General features: G+C 38.2%; 2 protein-coding genes and 1 long non-coding RNA gene across 4 annotated transcripts in view; 1 reads left to right on the forward strand and 2 right to left on the reverse strand.

The window, feature by feature from the left end:
• LOC145717034 (uncharacterized) overlaps window positions 1–6,429 on the forward strand; it is a 13,479-nt gene extending 7,050 nt beyond the window's left edge. Inside the window, exons 2-3 of the long non-coding RNA XR_014140014.1 lie at window positions 4,764–4,926; window positions 6,047–6,429. This is a non-coding gene — a long non-coding RNA (uncharacterized LOC145717034). The remainder of the gene's footprint in view (window positions 1–4,763; window positions 4,927–6,046) is intronic.
• Window positions 1–14,670, reverse strand: part of LOC115942269 (uncharacterized) — a 28,881-nt gene extending 14,211 nt beyond the window's left edge. The window contains exons 1-6 of one of the 2 annotated variants that reach the window (XM_081803048.1): window positions 13,987–14,670; window positions 9,521–10,689; window positions 8,996–9,085; window positions 6,529–6,733; window positions 5,988–6,100; window positions 4,678–4,830 (exon numbers count right to left, since the gene is read on the reverse strand). In XM_081803048.1, the coding sequence (XP_081659174.1) occupies window positions 4,678–4,830; window positions 5,988–6,100; window positions 6,529–6,733; window positions 8,996–9,085; window positions 9,521–10,681 (1,722 nt within the window). In that variant the 5' untranslated portion in view covers window positions 10,682–10,689; window positions 13,987–14,670. Of the gene's footprint in view, window positions 1–4,677; window positions 4,831–5,987; window positions 6,101–6,528; window positions 6,734–8,995; window positions 9,086–9,520; window positions 11,195–13,986 lie in introns of those variants that run through there. The other variant, XM_031032003.2, reaches the window with a different exon arrangement.
• A 151-nt stretch (window positions 14,671–14,821) lies between these two features.
• Window positions 14,822–22,896, reverse strand: EQTN (equatorin). The gene is made up of 4 exons (XM_081803056.1): window positions 20,429–22,896; window positions 19,108–19,173; window positions 16,191–16,344; window positions 14,822–15,719 (listed from the first exon to the last, which is right to left on the reverse strand). The coding sequence occupies exons 1-4, from the start codon at window positions 20,439–20,441 to the stop codon at window positions 15,437–15,439; spliced, it is 516 nt and encodes a 171-aa protein (XP_081659182.1). The 5' UTR covers window positions 20,442–22,896; the 3' UTR covers window positions 14,822–15,436.
• Between the last annotated feature and the right edge of the window lie 49 nt (window positions 22,897–22,945).

Below are 22,945 nucleotides of genomic sequence, written 5' to 3' on the forward strand. Positions count from 1 at the left end.
AAAAAAAAAACAGCTATAATTTTAATAGCAAACCAAACCCAAAGAAAGTAGTAGGAAGGAAATAATAAAGAGTGGAAATAAATGAAATAAAGAATTTCCTAAAAGAGAGAGAACTAACAAAGCCAAAAGTTGGTGCTTTGAAAAGATCAACAAAATTGACAAAACTTTTGGTAGGCTGACCAAGAAAAAAAAGAAAGAAAACTCAGATTACTAAAATCAATAATGAGAGAGGAGGCATCAGTACAGAACTTACAAAAATAAAAAGAATTATAATACTATGAACAACTATATACCAACATATTAGAAAATTTAGATGAAATGGGAAATTCTAGAAAAATAAAACTTCTGAAATTAACTCAAGTATACACCAAGAGATGAATTATTAAAAAGAAATTCCTACAAGCCCAGACCTCACTGATGAATTCTCCCAAATAGTTAAAGAAGAATTTTTTTAAGAAGGAATTAATAGCAACCATTCATAAAATCTTCCAAAAAATAAAAGCGGGAACACTTTCCATCTCATTCTATGAGGTCATTATAACCCTGAGACGCAAAAAAAGAAAGTTACCGTAAAGAAAACTATAATGTCCATCAATAGAGGAATAAAGAAAATGTGGTATCACATGTAATAAAATATTATTCAGCTTTCAAAAAGAATGAAAATCTGTTATGTGCTACAACATGAATCAACTTTGAAAACATTATACTAAGTCAACAAAGCCAGATACAAAAGGACAAATATTGCATGAGTCCACTTAGATGAGGTACCTGGAGTAAGCAAATTCACAGAGACAGAAAGTAAAACAGAGGTTACCTGGAGCTGGGGGCAGAGAATGACAAGTTATTCTTTAATAGATACAGAGTTTATGTTTGGGATAAAGAAAAAACTCTGGAAATAGTGATGATGGTCAAACAACATTGTGAATGTACCTAACACCACTGAATTGTGCACCTAAAATGGTTAAAATGGGAAATTTTATGTCACGCATATTTTATCACAATAAAAACAACAGTAATATTTTAAAAAGAAAATTACAGACTGGTGTCTGTTAGATCTGATTAATATTGACACGAAAATCCTCAATAAAATTCTAGCACACTGAATCCAGCAACATAAAAAAGGATTATACACCATGACCAAGGGGGTTTATTCAAGAAATGCATTAGTTTAAGATAAAAACAAAAATAAAACACACACACACACACACACCCAAAACCAAAACCAAAAAACCAACCCACAACAATGTAATATACTACATTAACTGAATACAGGACAAAAACTATATGACATCTCAAGAGATAAGAAAAATGTATTTAAGAATATCCAACATGATAAGACACTTAACCTAGGAAAAGAAGGGAACTTTCTCAACCTGATAAAGGACATGTAAAAATAAAACATCCCACAGTTACCACTGTACTTAATGGACAAAGAGTGAAAGTTTTCCCTTTAAGGAAAGGAACAAGACAAGGATGCCCCCTCTTACCACCTCTACTCAATATTCTACTGGAAATCTGTGCTAGGGAAATTAGGTAAGAAAACGAAATAAAATGTATCCAGATAGGAAAGGAAGACGACTATCTCTATTTGCAGATGACATGATCTTGTATAAAGAAAATCCCAAAGAATTCACTAAAAAATATTAGGATAAACAGGTACTGCAAACTTTCAAGATACAAGATAAAAATTATCAATTGTATTTTTACATGCCAGCTATGAACAATCTGAAAATAAAATTATAAAAATAATTCCACTTACAATAGTACTAAAAAGACTAATACCTAAGAATAAATTTAACGAAAAAAGTTCAAGACTTGTACTCTGAAAACTCTAAAACACTGCTGAAAGGAATTAAAAGATCTAAATAAATGGGAAGACATTCCATGTTCATGGTTCACAAGACTTAATATTGGTAAATGACAATCCTTCACAAACTGATGTGCAGATTCAAGGCAATCAAAATTGTAACTCAGTATTTTTATAGAAAATATAAGCTGAACATAAAAGTTATATGTAAATTTCAGGGACCAAAACAGTTTGAAAAATTTAACAAATTTGGAGGAGTCACGGTTCCAACTTCAATACTTACTACAAAACTACAGTAATGAAGATTGTGTGGTACTGACTGGCACAGGGTAGAAATAAGACCAATGGAATAGAATCTGAGTCTAGAATTTATGGCCATTTATATTTAATATTTATAATCAACTGGGTTTTGACAAAGATGACAAGAAGATAAAGGGGGAAGAACAGTCTTTTCAACTATGTGCTATGATAACTGAATATCCATCGCAAAAATCATCTAAAAATGGATCATATACCTAAATGTAATAACTAAAACTGTAAAACTCTGAGAAAAAAAAACAAAATAGGAATAAATCTTTGTGATCTTGGCTTCTTAGATAGGATGCCAAAAGCACAAGCAACAAAGAAAAACAAATGAATTGGAATACATCAATATGAAAAACTTTTTGTACTGAAAATAATACCATTAAAAATTGAGAACACAACACAAAGAAAAAATATTTCCAAATGGTGTATCTAAGAGACTTGTATCCAGAATATATAAAGATCTCTTAAAACTCAATAATAAAAAGACAAATAACTCAAAATATGTGCAAAGGATTTCAACAGACATATCCAAGAAGGTATCTAAATGGCCAATAAGCACATGAAAATATGTTCAACATCATTAGTCATTAGGGAAACGCAAATCAAAATCACAATCAGATACCACTTCATGCCCACTAAAATCAGGCTACACAAAAAGACAGATAATAACAAGCACTGGTGAGGATGCGGAGAAACTGGAATCCTTCACATTGCTGACGGGCATATATAACAGAGCAGCACTCTAGAAAATAGCTTGGCAGTGCCTCAAGAAGTTAAATATGGAACTGACATATGACCCAATAATTCCACTCTTAGATATATCAAGAGAAATGTAGTCATTTGTCCATGCAAAATCTTATAATGTCCATTTACACACCAATGTTCATTATTAATAGCCAGTAAGTGGAAATAACCCAAATGTCTATCTACTGACGGATGGATAGGTATATACATAAAACAGTATTATTCAGCAAGAAGAAATTAAGTAATGATAACATGCTACAAAACGGATGACCCTTGAAAACAATATGCTAAGTGAAAGCATTAAGCTGGTCACAACAGAACCCCATATTATATGACTCCTTTTTCTAGAAATGTCCAGAATAGCAAATTACAGACAAAGCACATGAGTGGCTGCCTAGAGCTAGGAGATATGGAGGGCTGGGGGAGGGACAGCTAAATGGCACAGGGGATCTTTCCGGGGTGATGGAAATGTTTTAAAATTGGTTGTAGTGGTTGGACAAACGCCTGACTTGACAAGTATACTAAAAGTCACTGGAATATGCACATTAATTGGGTGAATTACTAGGGTATGCGAATTATATCTCGATAGGGCTGTTAATAAAAAGAATTCTCGAGTCCTTCCTCACTCTTAATACAAGAGCCTGTTCAGGGCGCCTGGGTGGCTCAGATGGTTAAGAGCCTGTTCAGATGACAACTTCACTTACATCCCAAATGTTTCTAGCACCCGGAAGCTCCCTGCTTTGTGAAGCGGCCATTTTATGGGCAGCCTATCAGTTATAAAGGTCTTCCTCCTAAGTGATGTGAAATCGGCCTCTTGTTGCATTCACTCATGGTCCATTTTATAACCTCCTAGAGCTGGGGCGCCTGGGTGGCTCAGTCGGTTAGGCAACTGCCTTTGGTCAGGTCGTGATCTCACGGTCATTATATTGAGCCCCGCGTCAGGCTCCCTGCTCAGGGGGGAGTCTGTTTCTCCCTCTGCCTCTGCTCCTCTCCCTCCCCCCGTTCATGCTTGCTTTCTCTCTCTCTCAAATAAATAAAATCTTAAAAAAAAATTTAAAATACAACCTCCCAGAGCTATGGGAATTAGCCTCAATCAGAGGCCTGATGGCACCAAGTCCAATTCTAGTGCTCAGACATGTGTTTGTCTAACAGTATTAAAAAAAGATTTTAACAGAACAATGCTTAAAAGATTAGAATTCCATAAATATTGGGCTTGAATTGCCAAACGGCAATAATCAGATGGAGCTAAGTAGTGTCTCTCCCCTTCAGACTGCACTCATTCTGTGTAGTGAGCCATAGTTCCCGGACTCCTTATTACTCACACAGTCCACACTGGTTTTTGAAGATGCACACGGGGACAAGAACTATAGTTCTTGCTACTGATTTGAAAGGTTTAATTTTGGAAAAAAGGTTTTGAGTAGGATTTGCAAACGCAAGTGCCTCCAAGAGACCAGGCCTGGCCCATAAATAGGAGTAAATAGATGTATATAATAGGGAGTTTTGGGGACTGTGGTTCACTCAACAGTATATGCCCTATATAAAGGAGGGGAGACACTACTCAGATTAATATACTATTGGCCTTGATAAGAAAAGTATGGGACTAGGCCAGTTTTTATCACTAGAGTCACCAGGATACTCTTTACAACTTAAGAAGACCAGAAAAGTCCTCCAGAAACTGGTCCCACAGCCTGGTTTTGAAAAAGAAGTGAAAAGAAAATTAATGAAGTTGTTTGCTAATTGTGCCCCATGAGTTTTTTTATTCAATGTAATAGTCACAAAGTATGTGTATCTTCAGATATACTTTACTATTCAGTACTGACCTTGTTAAGAGCCTCATCCTCTGTTTTATAAACTCTCAAATACTTCTCAACAAAGAGGTTGACATAGCGTTGTCTTACTTCCTCAGGGACTTTGGAAGAGGATTCTGGCGTGACCAAAGCCCGCTTCCGATGAGCCACCTTGTATTTCGGCATCTTGTTAAATACAGAATTGTTGGTGGGAGAAAAGAAAAACATGTATTTCTGTTTAACATTCCTACTATATGTATGAAAGAAGTAAAACTCTCTCAGGTAAGTTCTATAGCAGTTAAATTAAAAAATAATTTCAAGTTTTAAATTCATTAAAAATAGAATGATACAAGGCATAAAATGGCCTGCACTCACAAAAGTCTGCCATGAGACTGCGAAGTCAGGGCTGCACCCTGTGTGTAGCCCACTGTAGCTGACCTGAGCACTCAACTCCTCTCTCGACTTTCCACACCTGGAATCTTCAAGCTCTGATGTGGTCCTACGCTCAGCAAATAGGAAAGTTTGTCACTTACCCATTCTTAAAACCAATATAGGTCCCAATGTCAGTTACCATTTCACAAAGAAAAATGCTCAGACTTAAATAAAATTTATGAAGGATTTGTGCCTACTCAATATTAACATGATGCCAGCTATCAAAAATTTTAGCATGCCTTTTGAAGAACTTATAAAGACGCTGAGAGCTCTAAAATCAGTTAATCTGCCTCACTTTGGGCAGGGGGAAGCCAATGTTACACTTCTCTGGAGTTGTTGATGTTTCTCTGGAGGGGGAAAGCCTTAAAATTAACAGGTAGTTTTCTGCTGAAGAATACTTAGTAAACAGAAAAAAAAAAAAGTAATTTCCACAAATAGGAGAAAAATAACTAAAGAGGGAAGGTTATACTACTGTATCACTGATAGCATTACTTACTGAAGGTTTGCCTGCCTCCCCCACCCCTTCATATACATACACCTGGACACCCCTCACTGGATGTTTCTTGAAAGGTATATTCCAATGTGAAACTTTCCTTTGAAAAAGCTGTAGGAGTCTTAAATTCATCAAAGCCACAGAGGTTTTACGTCTAAAAATACGCCCAATATTTCTAAGAATAGGATCAACAAAATAGCTGAATGTGACACGCAGACACAAATCCCATCATAAAATGAAAATAACTGTATCGAACAATAATCAGGAAGCTGAAACTTCTCTCTGGGGTCTGGCATTTATCTGAAGAAGGGATCTCCAGAAAAAAATAATAGAAGCACTCTCCTAGGGGCTCTATGTATATACAGAAAAGCTGGTTATTAGAAATAAAATTCTGGTCTTCAGACTTAGTTTATAATACCTTTATAGGAAAAGAAGCAATACTTTTCATAGGAATGTGTGATCTGCTTGGTTTTGCAGTTGGCTTTTCCCTTGATAGAACCACATCCAGATGAAGCCTGTTTGATGAATTTTCTAAGAAGTTTTAATGAACAAGGGGAAAAAAAAAAGGTAAGTTTTAATGGCCTTAGCCTCAGATGATTAGAGTTTATTTTAATGATCAATTCAAGGTTTCATAATACTTCCTTTACAGACTCTATTCTCTTCTTGACACAAAATGTAAACACAAAAAAATCCCAATAGATAATCCCAATATAATCTAGAACAAATTTAGACAATTTATAAAGCTATTCATTCCACGTAGACAGGCTTGCAAAATATTACCTCTATGGCTTAGCATTCAGGGATAAATAGCATAAATGATTTAATTATCATGCTAATCATATTATTTCACATAAAGTTCCATGTCAATGACTCAACTATAATTGGTAATATGTGGACTTCATAGGAAAGGTTTTTTAAAATAAGGTAAAATTCCATTTCTTAACTGATTTTTCTCATACCTTCTGAGGCTTTCCTATGGGTCTGAGAGATCGGACATGCAAATATTTTCTTTTGTTCTGAAGGGGCAGCAAGAAAAGCCTGCCCACTCTTTATGTCAGCCATTATCTGCACTGCCTGTTGTTGGGCCCGAAGGATTGCAGGGTGACTAATTAGTGGGGGAACGGCCTCCCTCAATGGGCTAATGATCTCTTTACTGGTTGGAACCTAGAAAGCATCAACAGAAAACGCAGAGAAATTATTTTAAAATTTGAGAAGACTCATCATTTCACTTTCCCTTTCTGCACAGAGGCTTTCGAAACAGACTACATTTATAATACCCCATGTAATACAACACACACATAAATGGAGTATTCCCAGAAATAAACTGAGAAGAAAATTGAACCTTTTAAGCATATAATACAAGAAAATTTTCTTGAAATAGGAGAACACATTAATTCTCCTATGAAAATGACACTTAATTTTATATGCAGGTAAAAATGTGAATAAAACAGCTAAGAGGAAGACCTATCCTACCAAAGTTACCGGAACTTAAGGAAGGAGTTCTTTAGGTCACCAGGCAAAAGTATCAGCTGATGCATAAAGGGAGAAATAGCAGGCTAGCCTCAGACTTTTCTACGGCAACATTCAGTACGAGAGAAAGCAAAGCCAGAAAGTATGTTCAGCTTGATTAGTTAACAAAAGAAATGTCATACAAAACAAGGAAATAAAATGTCATCCAGACTGACAGGTTTTTTTTTTTTTTAAGACTTTATTTATTTATTTGACAGAGAGAGACACAGCGAGAGCGGGAACACAAGCAGGGGGAGTGGGAGAGGGAGAAGCAGGCTTCCCGCTGAGCAGGGAGCCCGATGCGGGGCTCGATCCCAGGACCCTGGGATCATGACCTGAGCCGAAGGCAGACGCTTAACGACTGAGCCACCCAGGCGCCCCTGACTGACAGGTTTTTTTAAAAAAATTAACACCCATTTTTGGTGAAGATTTGTAGAATGGGAACCCTGAAACCCCTATAGGACTGTACCCTGTTACAACTCTTCTGGAAGGCAATATGGCAACATACTTTTAAAATGTTAAAATTCTATCTTCCTTTGTCCTGTTATTTCCATTTCTGAGAATTTATTTTAAGTGGGGAAAAAATTTTTAAGGGGGAAAAGTGAAAATAATATTAGCTTCCAGAAATTTTTTCCTAAGAGAAGGGGAAACTACTCAAGTAGGTCCCTATATATCTGACTCTTGGAGAGATACTCCATATCTCCATTTCACAGATAAAGAAAATGAAGCTCAGAGAAATTAAATAACTTGCCCAAGGACATCTAACTATTCTGCAAAGAACCAGAATCCAGGTTCTTATTTGGGACTTGGAAGTAAACTCTATTTACGCCATGCAGAAGATTCTGCTGTCCGTGTGTCCCAAGTCCAAGTACTACAGAGAATAGAGCCGAGAAATGGGGTTTGTTAAATGGCACTTTTTAACCCCAAAGTGATAAAGGAATACTTCTCACAGCACTGCGTCCTTAACTTCCTTACATGGAAGTCAAAGAACTTCAGCACATACAATGTTACAAGAGGTTTAAAGGACTTTGAAAATCTACAGTTCGTTCCCCTTATTCACAGCACTTGCTGTTCTACAGAGTCCCACAAACAACGAATCGGGGAATACTGAACCATGGCTCCAAGGGCAAACACAGAGTTAGGTTCAAGAGAGTCTCCTGTCATATTCCAATCAATAACCTACCTTTGTTTTATGTGTGTTTCTGTTTAAAGACTCTTTACTTAGTATATATTGCTGACTCATGAACATTGAACTCCTGGTCAACAGCACTATAACTCATGCCTATACAGAGCTTATTTAACTCATCGCCGTTGTGAGGCACATCACAGGCTTCTTGATCTCAGGAACACTAGACAACCCTATACTTGGGGGCCACTTTAACCAGCAAAATCACCAACAAACACTGCAAAAATGCAAAGAACATGGCACTAAACAGATTGAGAAAAGGACATATGTTAACAGTAGGAGAGCTGAAACAAGAAGGCGGTATTGCCTTGTTCAACCTTAGCTGGGAATGTGCATGTGAGGCAATTTTTTTTTTTTTTTTTTGCCATTATCCTGGCTGACAAAAGACCACATAAACACAAGTCTTGATTTTAAGGTTACAAATTAACTTCAATGAATAGGTGAATTCGCAAATACAGAATCTGGAAATAATGAGGATCAACCATAGCAATTTATAGTTAAAAAGCTATGCATTAACAACATACCTGCTTTTAATGAAAATGTTATATAATGGGGAGAAAATGAAGGATGCAGAAAATGCTTACAAGTAGGAATCAACTTACTGAGTGTCCACTTGTGCCCCCAGGTGGATAACAAGACAGTAAGTAATGGAACATACTTAAAGCTCAAAATGACAAGGCATGCACTTTATAAAATAATGTGCCCCACGAGAGAAGAACTAAGTAACTCACATCAAACTTGGCAATGTGTGCAATTCTCTTTTTTGGTCCAGAAGTGTTTTGATAATACAACATCTCAAATTCCATTTGCTTTCCTGAAGCCTAGTGGGGAAAAGATAAGAATTATCCAATTTCAGCAGAGTAAAGGCAATTCTAGCATTCTTCCTGAAGAGCCACAGGAATTCAAGCTACAAAATATGGGGCAACTTATTAAGAAATAATTCACAAAAAAAAATAATTTGAATCACTTGACATGCATACACTACTATAGAAGATTTCTCTAAGTTGGGAAATCAACTATAAGTTGGTGTATGTACTACCATGGCCTCTGGAATCTGTCAAGTCTACAAAACACTCTATCCAGCCAATTATCAAGGTTTTTGCCTCGTCATCCCAATATATCACTAATCACAAGTATTAGAATATATATTATATACACGTTATATAATTAATATTTCTACAGAGTTCAGAATAGAGTATGTATTTAAGGGAAACTCCTTTAAATTTAGGAAAAGGATTAAAAAAAAACAAACTGACCTGTTTAGTAGTCTCTCTACAAGCTTTACTTTCCGTGAACTCAGTGAAAATTCGAAGACATTCCTTCATAGTGTCATCTGAATCAGAGGGAGTGTCCTCTTCAGTATGCTCCTTATCAAAATCAAATTCAACTAATTTGCTGTCTTCAAAAGTAGTGAAGTCCTGACTCTTGTCTTGTCTTCTCAGCACTTTGTCTTCTGCAGGCTCATCTGAGTCAGAGATTTGGGGCTGGGTTGAATACCGACATTCACTTTCCTCATTTTGAGCATCATAAATTGTTTTTACGTATTTTTTGCTCTGTGGATAACTCTCGTTACAGATTCTGTTTTGTATTTCTTTGTCACTGAGAGGTGCACAAGGTATGCTTTCTTCTGAAACACAGACATAGTTTTTCTCACCACCAAAGCTTCCCATCTTAGAAATGTGGCTTTTAACACCATACAAGTTTAAGTCACTTTTAATATCTAGTGAACCTTGCATGAGCCATTTTGGTGGTTCTAATTTGTTACCGTCATCATCTATTTGTGTGGTTAGTTGGGTTTTCTCTAGTTTTTCCACTTCTGTGCCGCTAATTTGAAGATTTCTCTCCTCTGAGGACATTATATGTAACCTTTTGTCCATATTCTGATATTTGAAACCTCTCAAAGGTTTAGACTTTTTAGAAATAGGCATGACTGGAGGTACATCCATTACAAGGTCATCTTCATCAGATTCTTGAAGGTTTATTGTAATTCTTATTGGTGAAACATAAGGTCTTTGGCTCTCTCGGGACTTGCGGCAATTTTCCCCCACAGATTTTTTCAAGTGGCAGAGGTGCTGTGTATCAGTCTCATCCTGCCTGGCTTTCGATGTGCCAAGCAGCCCTGCAGAATAATTGAGCAAGGGATCATATTCAAGATCTGTTGCTGGACATTTGTGGTCCAGCACATACTTTCTAGGCTGACTCTCTTTGTTCTTTGATGGTTCATTCCACTTTTCCTTTGGAAGAAGGCTATTATATTCAAGAAAATCTTGCCTCAAATTTGTGTCACTCAAGGAAGCAATGTGGCTTCGCGGTAGTTCTTCAAGCATTAAAGTAAACTTGGAGAGCCTCTTTTGCTTTTCTTCAACCTCAGTCTTGACAGATTCAATTTCTTTGTTGAGCCTTTCCAGTTCTTCCATAGTTGTGCCTAGTTTTGTTAATGGAAGATGAGTTTTGTTTTATCTTTAAAAAAATCACCTCAGGTGAAATGCAGACACCAGAATATCCTGGACAGGTAGTTTACTATCAGAAGGACATTAGCTCCTCCAAACCCAGCCATTAACACACGATTGGTTCTCAGAAGCAGAATGAGAAGTCAAGGACTAGCTCTCTGTAAGTCTTTCAAATGTCAAGCCCATCTCCATGACTGATTAAATAACATCCGTGCCTCGTTACTAGAGTGACTATATATCAGTGGGGCAGGCCAGGTTTACACATAATTGTTAAACTGTGTCAAATGTGATACAGTTTGGATATACCCTATTCACCTTATTATTTACCACCCAGTGACAATTTGAAGAGTTCAAATAGCTGAATGCGACTTACACAGAATTGCACATAGGTTCATACACCAATACATCTTGGTTATAAGAAAAAGTTAATTAAAGTACCAGTCTTTCCTAAATTCAATGGACCTCACAATTTTCATTGAGGTCCCTGGTATTCTACTGATTGCCTCAAACATAAAACACCCCCTCCCCAACATACATTATAAAAAAAAAAAATCTTAAAAAAAAAATTCAGTCAATAGAACAAAACTCCAGAGCAGTTTTGGATTCACACTCCTGAGGAAAAACCAGGACAGTAACGAGAGAAGCCTTGCAGTAATGACTGTTCACAGCACCTGGCAGCTCCTTCCTGACTTTTATCTAAGGAAATCACAAGTTTCTTCCCTCGTTTCAAGATACACTTTCCTCTGTCATTTATGGGATAATTTACACACCTCTCTCTTCTCTCGAGAGATTTCAGATTTTAGATGGGTCCCAATTTTTGAATCTCTGAATTTATTTTAGATAAGCCCCATGTTTTGGTAACACACACATGCTTCTTCTTAACACAATGAGCACTGTCTTGGCTCAATAGCCTTTCGTTTTCTATTAAGAAATTAACTCTGCTGAAATCTAAAACAATGTGTTATAGAAGTGTGTGGCATTTGAGCGGAGGAGGGAGGGAGAAGGCAAAAGGCAAGCATAAGAATGAGAATTATCCTAGGATCCAAACAAACGCCTGGATCAAATTTCCCTTTAAATACACTTGGACAGGCGACTGATCTCTGGATAACCAGCCAGAATTGCATTTTAGCATAAGCTGGGTTTTATTTGGTTGCCTTGGTTCAGGAAAGGCTGTTTAGGCACTGCTTTGGGGGCGCTATTGAAAAAAAGAGATTACACTTTCTCTCCATGTCACCAGTTAAAAAACCTTCTTTTTCCTCATCAGAAGCTACATTTAGGGAGCTAATTTTGAAGTTTGAAGGCACACGTTAACAATCTTCGTTCAGGCTAGAAGTGACTGAGAGGAGTTCCTCTGGATTGTAAATACTTTCTGCTCCAAAGTGGGTCCTACCTCATCTCCTTTCACCAGAGCATACAAAACCCCTATAGTAACTCCACACTGGGGATGGGTGGCAAGGAGGGAGGAGAAAACCACACAAGTCCATCTCACAGCCAGCAAACCTGTGCATGCCTTCCTAGGACCCCGCGCTCCAGGAGTCGGCATCTGCCGGTCCACAGGACCGCCTGCTCAGCGCGCCCCGCTCGCCCCGCCTCCCTGACCACGTGACTTTGGCCCCGCCCCGCGCGCAGCTGCGGGCGGAGCCGCTCACGCAGAGGGGGGCGGGGGCGCACAGCCCTCGGTTGCTGTGGCGGAGGTGCTCTCTTCTCCCGACCCGGGGAAGAGAGGCTCCTAAGACCTCCAGCCCACTCCATCTTCCCAAACATTACTGCCCCACATCCCCCAGGTTTCGGGAATCTTGCGACCACCCAAAAGGCCTGAGAAAAACGCTCCCAGTTAGAACCCCCATAGCACCCTTACTGTTTGGCAGATCTCAGGACATACTTACCACGGGAGAGAGAAAGAAAGAATAAAGGTTGGCACTTAAGGCTCCTGATCCTGGGGGTGTGATGGGGGGAGATTTAGTCTTGGGAAATTATAAATGGCTTTAGTCTTCCTAACCCAAGCGCTTGTTTTTCTCTTGTGTGTAATAGCCACTCTGTAGGAATTGCCCTTAAATAGCTAAGGTAGAGGAAAATAAAGTCCCTCTTTGAGGGCTGAGGAATAGGCGGAGTATGGGCATCAGAGAAAGGAAATAAGAGGGTGTTTCAAAATGCCAGAGAGACAGATAAGTTAAAAAGCAATTGGTTTTTTTAATGTCCTTTCAGGGGAAATATCCAGAGAATCTGCCCAGGAAATGCAGGTTTAGTCAGTTAAGGGAAAAATCAGAAGCTTCCCCCCTACCCCCACCAGCCTGGGCTGTGTGACCCTCTTCTAGCTTCTAGACTAGGAAGTGGGGAAAAGGAGGTGGATACCAGTAAGGACTACCTGCTATTTTTCATGCCCAACCACCCCCCACCATAACTTGACTGCACGTTACATGGTATCTGCAATGGTATCTGCAAGCTATCTCCACTGATGAGAAGTCAATTCCTAAAAATATGGTTAACATCTCTTTGGGCCAGTTTAGCCATAGTAATGCTATAGTGATTAACTTTCTCACTCTATAATACTTTTTTAAGTACTGGAGAGGAGTTCGGTGATTGAAACGTGACTTACACCTATTTCTGATCAAGGAAATTCTCGGCACCTCTCAAGGGTGAGTGGAGAAAACAGGTGGGAATGGTTGGTAGTCAACCCCTCCTCAAGCCCACCTGACGTTCTTTCCACGAGCTCTTTCTCACCCGTGGATTCAACATGGCTCCTCCGCACCTTGAGTACTCCCAAGCAGCTGCAACCATCTGCCTCACTCCGTTCCCACCGCATGTCCTGGTGCCTGAACTGGCAAAACAAACGCTGGCACAGACCCCCGGCGCCATCAAAAGGGCACGGAAAATGGCAAAAGTAACCCGCAGAGGGTAGCATGGGCCACTGCTCAAGGTCACCCCCACTGGCTCACGAATTCTGCCCACTACCAGCTAGATCTGAGGTGAGCTGCCGGGCCACTTCTTTTCCCTCAAGGGTCAGTCTTATATAGTCCATAGCTACTCAAAGGCGGAGCTTCCGAGCTTTCGCAACCAATGGTGAGACTGGGGCTGGAGTCAGGGCGGAAATCAGGGACTGAGCAAATGACTCTGAGAATGGTTGGTAGGGGACCTGGCAGGTGAGTGTAAAGAGTCCGTCTGTCCTCCGTGGGGAAGGTTTATAGAGACCTAAGCTAGAAGTAGGGAAAGCAATTTCCCAAGAGCTAAAAGGACCCTCAAGGAACCTCCTGCTCTATGTATATGAGGCTTACCTTGCTCCTGACAACCTCCTTTGACTTTTGTTTTATTTGACTAGTAACCTTCGTGGATCACAGAGAGAACCTCGCTTTGGAAGCACATCTTAGCTTTGCCCCTCTCCAGCAGGTGATCTTAGGCAGGGTATCTGATTTACCTTATTTTTCATTTCTTGATCTGTGAAAGAAATGTGCCTTTCAGTGAGATGTAATGTACCAAACCGCCTAGCACTTAAAGTAGGTGAGAATTTAGGAAGGCGATAAAACCTATGTCCCCCCCCCCCCAGCTCCACACATATCCACAAAAGATCTGACGCATATTCCCCAAATCCTTCCAGTTGAAACTAATTCCTCAAAGGGAAACAATATCCATATTCCATTGGTCTTCTTTGAAACTGAAATACTCCTGGGGTGGATGGCCTCATAAGTGACTGATAACTCGATGACTTTTAAACAAGAATGCTAGGAGTCTTGTAGTTATCCAAAAGGGCACCTGCACCCCAATGTTTATAGCAGTAATGTCCACAATAGCCAAACGATGGCAAGAGCCCAGATGTCCATCGACAGATGAAAAAGGAAGATGTGGTGTATATATATATATATACACAATGGACTATTACTCAGCCACCAAAAAAAAATCTTATCACTCGCAAGGGTATTATGCTAAGCGAAATACATCAATCAGACAAAGACATTATATGATTTCATTCATATGTGGAATTAAAAAAACAAAATATAGGATCATAAGGGAAGGGAGAGAAAAATAAAATAAGACAAAATCAGAGAGGGAGACAAACCATAAGAGACTTAACTATAGGAAACAAACGGTTGCTGAAGGGATGGTGGGTGGGGGGATGGGGAAGTGGGTGATGGGCATTTAGGAGGGCACGTGATGTAATGAGCCCTGGGTATTATGTGCAACTGATGAATCACTGAACTCTACCTCTGAAACTAATGATACGCTATATGTTAATTAATTGAATATAGGTAAAATACAAATTTAAAAAGTGGTAAAAGTTTAAAAAAAGAATGCTAGGAGTCTCTAGTACTAATTTAGTTTCATATCTTCATAGGGCATAACTATTTTGCCAGTAAAACACAAATAAGTGTGTTCTTTTTGCTTTGGTGAGGGGGGAGGGGTGTAGGTAGTGGTGATTACCCTGAAAGTCCCCAAAATGCCCCCCCATAAGATAGATATCTAAATGTCCCCATTTTAATGTTAACCGGCCTAAAGTGAATAATTTTCATAAGTCACTGTCCAGGATTATTTTTACTGGATGAGTTTTCCACACCTTAAATTATTTTCTTGTATTTTTTCCATTATATAATTTTTATGGCTGAGATAATTTTATTGAATATGTCCTCCTTTTCAGGCACCAGAAAATTTAAGTTTCTCAGCAGAGTTTCCAAATCATGACCTTAATGGAGTCACAAAGAAACTTCTTTTCTGACAAAAACTTAAAGTCGTCTATTCATCAGTGGGTGTTTCTTCGCTTGGTTCCTCACTCTGAATTAAATCTGACTCCTCATTCCCGCCTGTATCATCTGAGGCTGTGGAAACAATGTCCGTCGTTCTAGATTTTGACTGTGTCTCTGTTCTTCTCACTTCTGAAGAAGTGGTGCCCCAAAACGTGCTGCTCTCAGCACTCTTAGAAAATGATGTGTCTGATATGCCTTCTGATGGATGAAAATAAGACAAAGTTGCCAGCTCTGGGTTGACGGTGTATTCAGTCTGATGTCTACTTTTATAACTGAAAAAGAAAACATGTATCAAGAATTGTTTTTAATCACATACATTCGCAGCTCAACTCAATTTAGAAAAGCATCACAAAAATTAAAATAACATATTAATTCTGTCCAATTACTTGGTACAACACCATATAAATAAATGAAAAATGTTAGACCCTAAGCAGATGTGCTCTTTAGAATAGAGTTCATAGCCCTTTTGATCCAAGGCTAGCAAAAAAGAATGCATATCTAGATTCTCTATATCCTTTCCAATCGACGAGTGTTATTTTTATCTCTAGATGACTATTTAATATACTGGGGAAAAATTCTCCCTGAGAGACAGCCCCATGCTCCTTTCTGAATAGGAGAAATGGAGCCTAACACAAGATCTTATAAATTTGGGAGCCACATTTCCTAAACAATGTACCAAAGAGAGGAGGGGGAGAGCTTCACATCATGCATTTTCCAAAGACTCCAGAGGTTTGCGGACTTACTTAATTGTCTTCACTTTGTACAGCATGGCACTACAGACTGCCAAGAGGATAACAAAAAGGAAGAGGGTCATCAATGAGATGCCCAGCATTAATTTTAACTTGATTTCCTGTAGCTTGGTCAGGGTGTCTTCATTTGTAGCATTCAAATCAGAGTCTGAGAGGAAAGAAAGAAAATGCAATGGAAAAGAGTAACTGTTTCCAGCATGTTTTCCTGGATGAGTAAAGAGAGCAAAGCAACTGAAGAGACGCCTTCACCATCCAGGGTATTCACTGTGCACCCTCATTTGTCTCATGCAATCCAAGGAAGAGTATAGGCTACTCCCTAGGGCTAAGTACTCTTTGCTTGTTTTGTTGAACTACCACAATAGTCCTGGAGGAGCTGTTCTTAGCTCCATTTCACAGGATCACAGAAGTTTATAAATTCGCCCATGGCACATAGTGAGGAAGTGGCAAAATCTGGTTTCAAAACCAGGTTACCAGATGCTCAAATGGGTCTACAGCAATCTTCCTCCCTGACTAATAAAGGCCATTTCAAGACTCTGAAGAGATGACTATTAAAAATGTGACGAACTTACACACTAGGGCCTCGTCTTTCAGAAGAGAAAGATACCCTTTTACTGTTGGGACCCACATTGAGTTTTCTCTGATGCTAAAAGGATGGTGTACCAGATACTTTCTCCATGAAGTTTAAGAACTGCATCTGTCATTTTGTTACTGAGATCACCCTAGTGTATTTGATGTTAAAAAAGAAATGGAAATCTACTTCTTTCTAAAGTTAGGTAATAAAAATCATGTCCAGATCCAGAGATGTCGAAGGTCTTTTTACTAAATCTATTAATGAAAATACATCTTTACTGCCACATTTTACATTTTCCTGAATTTCTGTCTGACTTAATAGACATTTACTTAATGGTGACTTGAAATGACCATGTTCATATTTCTCTCTTCCCCCAACTTTCTCCCACCCAAAAGTTCCAAAGGTCTTCATTATTTTCTAGGTCATGGTGTTTTGGTCATAAGCAGTGGCGAGCTCACGTGTGTATTCCCTGATTCCGTAATTGTCAAAGTGCGATCTTGGACCACAAAGAGTGAAATGTGTACAGCTATCAGTGACTATTATCTTGACTTTGAGGCAGATTCTTTGGGGAATAATTAAACAAATTATGTTAAGAGGGTCTGTGCTCCTGAATTGCTCTGCTACTCCTTAAAAGGATTTTTGTAAAGAGATGTGCTTATAGTACATTTTGTTTTTCAAGGTGATGGTCAAAACTAGAGAAGGGTTTGGAATTCCCCACCACTAGAAATCGTGAGAAAGCTAGTTACAAGCCTGGGCAGGTTTTCTAAGCCTCAGTTCCCTCATCTGTAAAATGGAGATAATCCCAACTTCATGGAGTTGCTGTGAGGACTGACATAATAATGTATATAAAGGACCTGGCATGTAATATGTGCTCCATACATGATAAAAAATTAATCATGTTCAATTTAATTACTTGGAAAGACAAAATATTTCTAAAGTAACACAGCATTAGTCATTCCCATATATAACTTTTCTAAACAAAGACTCACTCGATTTTTTTAAAACCCTGCAAGGCAAATGGCTGTATTTGTCAAATAATCCAATGCAGAATAGAGATGTCAGGCCTTAGATGTGTCACCAGATGCCATTTTTTTCCCCAATAGTTTATTTGTAGGACAGAGGCTTGGGGGAAATTAATATATTGCCTTGTGAAATTTTCTATTGAAATCACGAGTTCTTTTACTCATATAAATATCATCCATGAATGAAAATTACAAAAAAACCTGCACTCAGCAGCAGGAATTCTCTCATTCATTGCTGGTGGGAATACAAAATGGTATAGCCACTTTAGAAGTCAGTTTGGTAATTTCTTACAAAGCTAAATATAGTTTTACCACACAATCCAGCAATCACAATTCTTGATATTTACCCAGAAGAGTTGAAAACTTATGTCCATACAAAGACCTACACGTGAATATTTATAGCAGCTTTATTCATTATTGCCAAAAATTGGAAGTAATCAAGATGTCCTTCAGTAGGTGAATGGATAAAGTGGTATATCCACACAAGGAAGTGTTATTCAGTGATAAAAAGAAATGAGCCATCAAGCCATGAAAATACATGGAGGAATCTTAAATGCATATTACTGAGCAAAAGAAGCCAGGGTGAAAGTCTACATACTTTATGTTTCCAACTATATAATATTCTGGAAAAGACGAAACTATGGTGATGGTGGAAAGATCAGTGGTTGCCAGGGATTAGGGACAGAGGGGTGGATAGGCGGAGCACAGGGGATTTTTAGGGCAGTGAAATTACTCTATATGATTGTGATGGTGGACACATGACATTATGCATTTGTCAAAATGCACAGACCTGTGCAACACAAGGAGTGGACCCTAATGTAAACTATGGACTTTAGTTAATACTAACATACGGATACTGGCTCTTACATTGTAAAACCCATACCAAACCAACACAAGATGAGAATGATAGGAGAAACTGAGTTGGGGAGATATAGGAGAACTCTCTGTACTTTCTGCTCATTTTTTTCTGTAAGCCTAAAACTGCTCTGAAAATAGAGTCCATCAATTAAAAACACCGCGTTACAGATACGATTCACTTGCCTACTCCTCTGTTTGGTTTATCTGTTTTAGGAATAGAAGTCACAAAACCAGAAAATGAAAACATCCCTCTGCATATGTGGCAACTGGAGAATAATGCTTAGGGACAATCGCTTTTTAAAACAACAAATGTCCTCTCTGAAATGACGTTAGCCACCACGCTACCCTTTTACGTACATTCCACGTTACTAGGGACAACAGGATTGTCACGCTGTGAAGTCACACACTGAAATGTGTGCCGGCACTTATGCATCTATTTAATTGAAGTATTTGTTCTTACTTGGAATTGGGCGAAATAATTGATCTTTTTCTTCAATCTCCTCAACTGTTGGTGTTGCATTTAAGGCTGTTAAGACAATAAATTGGTGTTATGGTAAACAAAATTCACTCACGAAAATTACTGTGTGTGTGTGTGTTTAATATAGAGAGTTTATTCTCATTATTCATGACAGTTATACTCCGTAAAGTCACGGGAACACTGACTTCGTGAATACTGAATTGTTGCTCCTGGGGGAAATGCAAGCTTAGGTTCTTGAGAACCTCTGGTCACAATGTTTTCATCAACCAATCAATACATAACTTGCTTGATGTGTGTTTCTGTTTAAAGATACTTTAATTATTGTATATTGCTGATTCATTAACATTGAATTCATGATTAATGGCATTATAGCTCAAGCCTAAACAAAGTTTATCTGACACATATTTTCTCCATAAGGTATATCACCGCCTTCTCATGCTCAGGAACACTAACCAGCACCTTAATACTACACTCGGGGGCCATTTTAATTAGCAAAATCACTGACTGAAAGCACAAAAATGCAAAACACATAGCACTAAATAGACAACAAAAAGGACACTTAATTACAGTCTAAGAGCTGCAGAAGAAAGGCAGAGTGTTGCCTTGTTCTACCTCCGCTGGAACATGAGTGTCAGGCAATTAAAATTTTTTGCTGCTCTGTGCATGTCTGCAAATGACCATGAAAGTGATTTGGGAGGTTACAAATTTATTTTAGATGTAGGTAAATTCACAAATACAAACCTGCAAGTAATGGGAATCAACTGAAAATGGTATATATTTTGTGTTTACAAAGCGTGCATATATGTGTGCTACATGAATTCCATTTATACATGTGTGCATCTACATATGCATTTATATGTGCATATATAAGACATGCACATTACATCTACACATGTATGCTTATATGTTTACGATATATGCATTACTTTATACATGCATATATTTTGATATATACCTTGCATTTATTCACATATCTCCATGTGCTTACATGCATACTGCTCCAAACACAAAAAGGGACTACATTGAGCAAGAGCCTTATTTAAAATTTTTAATCATAAATCAACTGAATGACAAGATTGCAACATTTATAGGAGAATAAACTTTTGGGGGAGAGAACAAGAAAATGTGCGACACAATCAGTTTTGTGGGTTTGTTTTGCATTTGCTATTACACGTGATAATGGCAGCAGAATGTTGATTTATTAATTCTTAAATTAGAAGTATTTACACTGATCCTGGCTTTCTTACATAAGACTTTAGAAAACCAAAACATTTTCCCAGCTACCTAACTACTATGAGTTTACCTTTAGCTAACATTGTCCAAAATGCAGGCTCATTTGGACCCTTGGTTGGTTCTGTTTAAAAAACAAAATAGAACAGGATAACTAAGTAAGGTAAGTTCACTTTAGTAAATTTGTGATAGAGCACTTATTCACTTGTTAGTTTAGTCATGTAACAGTTATATCTTGAGCTTCTACCATGTGCCAGATGCTGTGGTTGGCATTAAAGTTCAGAAATGAAGAAGACACAGGCCTTAGGGTGACGGAGCACACTCTCAGTTTGGGAGGCAGACGAGAATCACTGTTAATTATGATGCAGGATAACGGGGCGGGGGGTGGGTGGCAGGGGCAATAGAAACGCACAAGTGGTATGCACAGAATGCCCTAACTCTAGTTGCAAAGGCCAGAAGCCCTTCGAAAGGGAGATGATGCTCCACTATAGGCTTAGAGGACTAGAAATTTCTTGCCAGGCAAACAAGGCAAGAGTGAGATCATTCCACTGAGTCATGAGCAGATTTGGTGAGTTCTGAGAACCTCGGGCAGACTGGAGTGAAGATAATGGATGGGGAATGTGACCAGAGATGAAACTTGAACATTTCTCAATGGTCAGATTATTTCATATTTAAATGCCTGGTTAAGAAATTGGAATATAAAAAAAAAAAAAACGTAAATAAATTTAAAAAAAGAAATTAGAACATGACCCAAGCCTAGTAGTAAATTACTGAAGATATTTTAGAAAGGAACACCATCAGGATGATGAGATTTCTATTTTTAAATATATCAAAAAAAGTGACTAAGATTTTTATTTGTTTTCGTAGTGTTAAAGATGCAAACTAATTCACAGTAACCATATGAGAAACATACTTGGATGCTTCATGTAATGACAGGTCCATTGTCTTCAATTAGACCACTCATTCAAGGCCTTAGAGGAGAGCCATCCTGGGTTGTTATGGTTATACAAATACTTTATAAGGAACAATATTCTTTGCAGGAAAGTAAAATGATGATTTTGATTTTGAAACCTGTCACTACCAACCGCCCCCCACCCCCGATAATTTTAGGAAACACCAAAAATTGACTCTAATTAGAGATAAATTTATTCCTCAAGCAGATAGAAATTTTTACATTATTATTTAAAAATAATATTAAAATGTATTAAAATATACTTATATATCTCATATAAATATAAATACATTTTATTAAAATAAATTTTATTTTAAAAAGAGCTCACATCCTATCCCCTGTCAGGTAAATCTAAAAATTGACTCAGATTTTCACTGTTTAAAAGATTTTAGAGTGACTTCAAATTGTAGCTGTATAAATTCTTTAAGCATGCTATTACTTTATGAAACACCCAGAGTAGTGAAACATAAATTAAATCATATAATGATATGCTGCAAGTATGACTACAGTTTAGAAATTTTTAATACTTTGATTTTTTTTCCCATAGGGTTCTGTAGGATTTTCTTCACTACTGCTTTTTCCAGTATGTGATATAGTTGTTTCATTGATGAGTTTATCTGCAAAAAGGGATAACAGATTATCAGAATATACAAATATCGACAGCATCTGTGATTAGGCATTTTTTTAAGCTAAAAAATGGAACAAAGAAAAAGAAAAAAAGAGAAAGATGTTGACATTTTCCTGAGATATCATAAAGGAGGGGAAAGAAGAAGGCATTGAAGAATGAAGTTTTGGGATAATGGGTTGCCTGAGAGGGGATTAATACACCTATAATTTGTAAGAGAGAGGAAAAGCTGGGACAGGGGGGTTGGGGTGGTTGTGGTGGTGGTTATAAGCTTCCTTTAGAGGTAAAAGAGATGTATTGGATGAGAACATTGGCTTCAGATGTTTCCCTGAACAGGACTTGAAGTGATCCTATCAGCCCTGGATAGCTTGGTTGCCAGTCAGGGTTAGATAGAACACAGAAGAGGAAGGCACATCAGTATCCTTGTAAATCAGAAACATTTGCATGCTCACTACTCAAAACAGAGTTTTGGGTACAACGATTTGGGGCTACAAATCAAGGGTTTTCAGGCCTGATTTAGTATATATCTCAGTCTATAATGTGTCCATCTTCTGGAGGAACGTCAGTAAGAGTGTATTTGGAGTGTGACTGGGGGACATTTTCCACACACACCACCCACCCCCCCTTGGTGGCCATTTCAGTTAATTTTGTTTAATATGGGAGTCAATGAAGTTCCACACGAAGTACAGGCAATCTCTCTGTAGAAGAAGTTCTACAGAGAGGCAGAATGAATTCAGACTGAGCCTACCAACAGCACCATGACAGGTGCCTTGTTGGCAAGAAAGCTATGGAAAAAAGAGTCTGTTACCAGAGTTGACATGATTCAGGCAGGACTCCAACAAAATTGGTAAGTAATCCTTCAACTCTGCTATGTATCCCTCATACTTGGAGAAAAGTGTGTGGATTTTCCCCTCACAGTTCTGGGGACTAAAAGAATTGTTAGTCAAAATTATTCTGGAGAATTCCATCTCCTTGAGGGGCTTGCTCCTCTAGAACGTCCCTACCATGTTAGT

The sequence above is a fragment of the Leptonychotes weddellii genome, chromosome 14 (assembly GCF_054177405.1).
Source record: "Leptonychotes weddellii isolate Sample4059 chromosome 14, ASM5417740v2, whole genome shotgun sequence".
Taxonomy (NCBI): domain Eukaryota; kingdom Metazoa; phylum Chordata; class Mammalia; order Carnivora; family Phocidae; genus Leptonychotes; species Leptonychotes weddellii.